We start from the raw sequence: 5000 nt of genomic DNA, 5'->3' as shown, positions 1-5000 counted from the left end.
GTAAGGAAATGTGGAAATTTGCATACGAGTATGCAAGAGCAGTGTGGATTTCTAATGAAACTGCTGGTGAAGAGTATTTTTCAAGCTTCATGAAACGGAACACAGGCCTCCCACTTCGCACACTTGAACCCACAAGCCTGAGCAGGCTACTAGTTTTAATGAGACAAATGTTAATTGTTTTTTGGACAACCTAGGTCGAGTTTTTGTTCAATACAAGTTTGATAGCAAAGACTTATCATTGCGATGAGACACAGGGATGAAAAGGGAGCAAAGCAGGTTAGCACTTTAACTTCAGCTGAAAGAAGTGCTTCAGTAACATCTTGTATTGCAGCCAATGCCAGTGGCAATAGCATACCCCAGTGCTTGTTTTTGCAAGGTGTCATTTCCGAGAACACCTCAACAGTGCTGTGGATTAACTAATGCAAACGTGCGATGAATTATTTTTGCTTTTTACTACGTGTATCAATTCACCTGTGGTATGTAACAACTTGATCAGTACCTGGGGGGCATTGTTGCAGTTGACATGCCTTTACAAACTGTTAAATAATTGTGTGAAAATAAGTATTTCTTTAAGTGTGTCTACACATATAATGAAAACAGATTTTCAGATTTACAAACAAAAATTTTCTTTTTTTTTCACTTTTTTAAATCTTGGAGATCTAAAGCAAAAGGTAAAAAGCTTCACAACTTGACGCTTTTTCCTTACCCCCCACCCCCCACCCCCCCCAATACTCCATTTCCCTCCATCCCCCCAAAAATGAATCTGCGAATTGGTTGAAAAATTATCTTTACAAATTACAAATATACAATTAAGGATATATAGGAACAGCCAACCGCCACACATAGTTCATATTTTGAAACGTCAACATTATTTCGACACAGCTATCTAACCCAATAATATAATTAATTAAAACAATTAACTTAAGGACATATGAATTAAGTGAACTATGTTAAACATCTCATGTCGAAATCTTTAATCAATTTCTCTAATCAAGATTTATAAAGACATAAAAATGCGGCTAGGTATGTCATATAAAATTCGCGATTAATTTAAACTAAAAACTGATATTAAGAAAAATAATAGATGATAATAAAAGTACTTTAATGAACTACATTCTTTATATATCAACATTTGAAAAGAAATATCTAGTTTTACATAACTGAATGCTTAATTTGAAATAATAATAAGACTTAATACTGTGTAATTACCGAGCCTTTCAAATGAAATAAGTTATATCATTCGGTATCACTTTTACGATAACAGATTAAACAATATTATGTAAGTTGGTTTAGATCAACCCGCATATTCCATTTTAAATAATTTCTGTTTGATTACTTCTGAATATCACGTAAATTGTGAGCGTGTGTGTATGTATGTGTGTGTGTATGTGTGTGTGTGTGTGTGTGTGTGTGTGTGTGTGTGTGTGTGCATGTGTGTGTATGTGTGTGCATGTGTGTGTGTGTGTGTATGTGTGTGTGTGTGTGTGTGTGTGTGTGTGTGTGTGTGTGTGTGTGTGTGTGTGTGTGTGTGTGTGTGTGCGTGTATATGTGTATGCGTGTATTCATCTCTTACTTTCTCCTCCCTTTTCATACTCTTCATCCTTTTCCACACATTTTGAAAACAAAATAAATACGAAAAAAAAATCCATAAAAAATCAGTCCTTGAGAAAAAAAAAAAAAAAAACACCATTAACATTTTTTTTTTTATTATATCTGAAAATAAAACACAAAATCTCGTCAAGAATTCTTTATTATTAAAAAGATCCTGTAAAATGGATGCCGTATCTCGCCGGACTCCACAATGCCATGGAATTTCTACAACAATATTAACTATTAAGCTCATCTCATCTTAACAAACAAAAACACGAGGGAGAGAACAAAAAAACAAAAAAAACAAGCAAATTTCAAATAAGTTAGAGAGACAGAGAAGCGAATTTGCTAAATATGAAAAGAGAAAATAGATATATGTTTATGTAAAGTTGTGACCTTTAGAAACAAATGACTAGGTTTTTTGTTTCCTTTCTATATCTTTTATTTGTTTGTTTGTTTGTTTGTCTTTCTCAGTATTTATTTCCCTCTATTTAAATTCTATTTCCTCTCTATATCTTCTGTTTGTTTGTTTGGATGTTATATTACTTAGCATTTTTTTTTCTCTATTTAAATTCCAGTATGTTACTTTCAAATTGATTCATTAAAATTTAATGATATTAGTAAACTCTTCCAAATTCATCGTTTCATTTATTTTCCTTTTCTTTTCCTTCTCTCTTTCTTCTTTTCTTCTTCTCTCCTTATTAATCTTTCTCTCTCATTCCTCTTTTGCTCTTCTCATCTTTCTCCTTATTATTCTTTCTCTCTCATTCCTCTTTTCTTCTTCTATCTTCTCTTCTTTCTCCTTATTATTCTTTCTCTCTCATTCCTCTTTTCTTCTTCTATCTTCTCTTCTTTCTCCTTATTATTCTTTCTCTCTCATTCCTCTTTTGTTCTTCTTCTCTTCTTACTCCTTTTCATTCTTTCCCAAAGCAAAGATATCTTGATTCAAGTCTTTAAAAGCAAGGGATGCTTTACAAAGAACAAATATTTCAGTTTAGAATAAAAGAGAAAATTGAAATCAAATATTACCCGTCAAAATAAGCTTCCACAATATTATCAACAAAAGCAAACTTTAATATTTCCCTTGCAATATCATTACTCCTGAGAGGAATAACTGTGCAGAATATCAAGCACTTTCTCATCACAGACATCAGTGTTTGCAACCGAAAGCAAGCAAAATAACTGCACGAAAAAACACTTATTTATTTCCCTCTAAAGAACGACTAATATAGCAGAAAAAAATGAAAACAAACACAGATTTTTTTAAAATGTGCTAATAAATACACATATCAAATGTTATTTTTAAAGTTTCTCTCTATATAATTTATCAACTGAAAATATGCGAAAGATAGAATCACCGTGCAAATGTACGAAAACATGCTTTTTTTTTTTTTTTGCTTTTAGATATATCTCGAAATTTTCCCTAAACATCCGGCCACACGTTACCATGGTGATTATGGATATTATGCCTTTTTATTTTTACGTGAATATTCAGCACGATAAAAAATGCCCTTGTGTTCCTTGGTATAGCAGCGACCTTTATTCCTTGACCCTTTAATTGTTAGATTTGATACGATATAATTTACATTACAGCCGCAAATAATGACAACCTTAGTTTGTTTACAGAATTTACTACAGTGTTGTAATTGTGATGTTTCCTCTTCATTATTAATCACACCAAAACAAGTCAATAACATTTACAATGCGTTTGAGAACATTTCAATTTTCGCTGAAGATTTTAGCCGACAGACATGGTCCATATTCCTTTCCTAGAACGTTGTAGTTTCAACCATCTGGCTACCAGTATCAACGTATAATTCGACCATGTTGCCACCCAATCAAAGGCTAGGTTCATTATTACTCATTTCTAAATTTGCTAATAGTTATATTGCAGTCATTAACGGCAGATCTGTTACCACAATCAACATATTAACTAACACTGCATCCAATAGCAAAGATCTATTCCTCATCTGAGTGTTCATATCCATTTTATAGTGGGAAAAGATAAATTGAAATTTCGGATCACACTTTCACCCACTCGAAGCAGTTTTCAGAATCCATTCTAGCAAAATGGGAAAAAACGGTTACACCGTATTTACCACGCATGATATAGGATCTTCCTTACATTAATGTCAGGAATAGACAATACAAAACGACCTTACTTATCTATTAGTCTTTATACAAGGATAAAAAGAAGTCTAATCAGCTAATATCGTGTGTGTTTGACTAGTTATCACTAAATGGCAGTTATGTCTTCCATTCGTAGTTCCCTTTCTTCTCTTTCTCCGCCCTTGTGCCTCCCTTCGCCTCGGGTATAGAGTTCGTTCGATTAAATCCTTCCTTGAGGTCACAGCCTAGGATGATGATCTCTTGTTGACCCTCGATGGCCTGTGGGGCGTCAGTCGCCGAGGTAAGATGACCCTTGACGGACTTCAGTGTTTCTCGAAGGCTTTCGACGATGAATGACTTGGCAGTCTTCAGCAATCTTCGACGGCGATCTCTTTCCGACGAATTCCGAAAGCCTCCGACGAATCCCGACGGCCTCCGACGATACCGGACGAATGCCGAGGGCCTCCGACGACTTCCAACAACCCCTGACGATTTCCGACGAATTCCACCAGCCTCTGCGAATCCCGACAACCCCTCGACGATCTCCGACCAATCCCGACAATCTCCGACGAACCCTAACAGTCTTCGACAATCCCCGACGAATACCTACAGCCTCCGTCGACTCCCGACGAATCCCGACCGCCTCCGCCGAACTCGGACCTACGTCGGAGCAGGTCACGAGTCGCAAGAGCTGGGTCGCGAGGCGGTCGTGGCTTCGCTCTCGGACCTGGATATGGAGCTCCAGGAGGAGCTGGATCCCTCGGCCGACGCGTCCTCGGCGGCGCTGTCCTCGCCCTTCTCCCTCGCCGCCCGCCGCCCGTCCTCATCGGGGGGCAGCGGCGGAGGAGGCGGAGTCTCGCAGTTGACGATGACCGACACGGAGCTGTCGGCGCTCGTGCCCCGCTCGCCCGGCTCCTCCTCGGACGCGATCGGCGCGAGGACGGGGGCGTTCCCGGGGCCGCCGGGCGTCGCCGAACCCCCCGCGCCTCCGGCCGCGTACCTCCGGCAGTCGAGTAGGTAGCAGCGCCTTGCGAACGCCCCTGGAGTCTCCCGCGGGTGGGGGTGGTGGTGCGGAAGGGCGTGTTCGCGGGGGCCGTAGTGCGCGCCCTCCTCCAGGGACAGCGTGATGAGCGGCAACGGCTTCACCAGACGCTCCGCCGGCCGCACCTTCTTCGGCTTGCGCTTCTCGATCTTCACGGGGCCCTTCTTGATCTGGCGGCCGACCACCTGCAGGGAGATTGGAAATCGTATTAACACTGTAACAATAGCGATTCTGATCATAATTATTAGATATTGTCTAC

General features: G+C 39.5%; 1 protein-coding gene across 1 annotated transcript in view; it reads right to left on the bottom strand.

Moving 5' to 3' along the window:
• Window positions 1-4230: 4230 nt before the first annotated feature.
• LOC125026650 (tubulin glycylase 3A-like) overlaps window positions 4231-5000 on the bottom strand; it is a 60658-nt gene continuing 59888 nt past the window's right edge. The window contains exon 11 of the mRNA XM_047615230.1: window positions 4231-4926. Coding sequence (XP_047471186.1) covers window positions 4375-4926 — 552 coding nt within the window. The 3' untranslated portion in view covers window positions 4231-4374. The remainder of the gene's footprint in view (window positions 4927-5000) is intronic.

The sequence above is a fragment of the Penaeus chinensis genome, chromosome 6 (assembly GCF_019202785.1).
Source record: "Penaeus chinensis breed Huanghai No. 1 chromosome 6, ASM1920278v2, whole genome shotgun sequence".
NCBI lineage: Eukaryota > Metazoa > Arthropoda > Malacostraca > Decapoda > Penaeidae > Penaeus > Penaeus chinensis.
The sequence above is the reverse complement of the archived record's forward strand: the minus strand, read 5'-3'. Positions and strand labels throughout refer to the sequence as shown.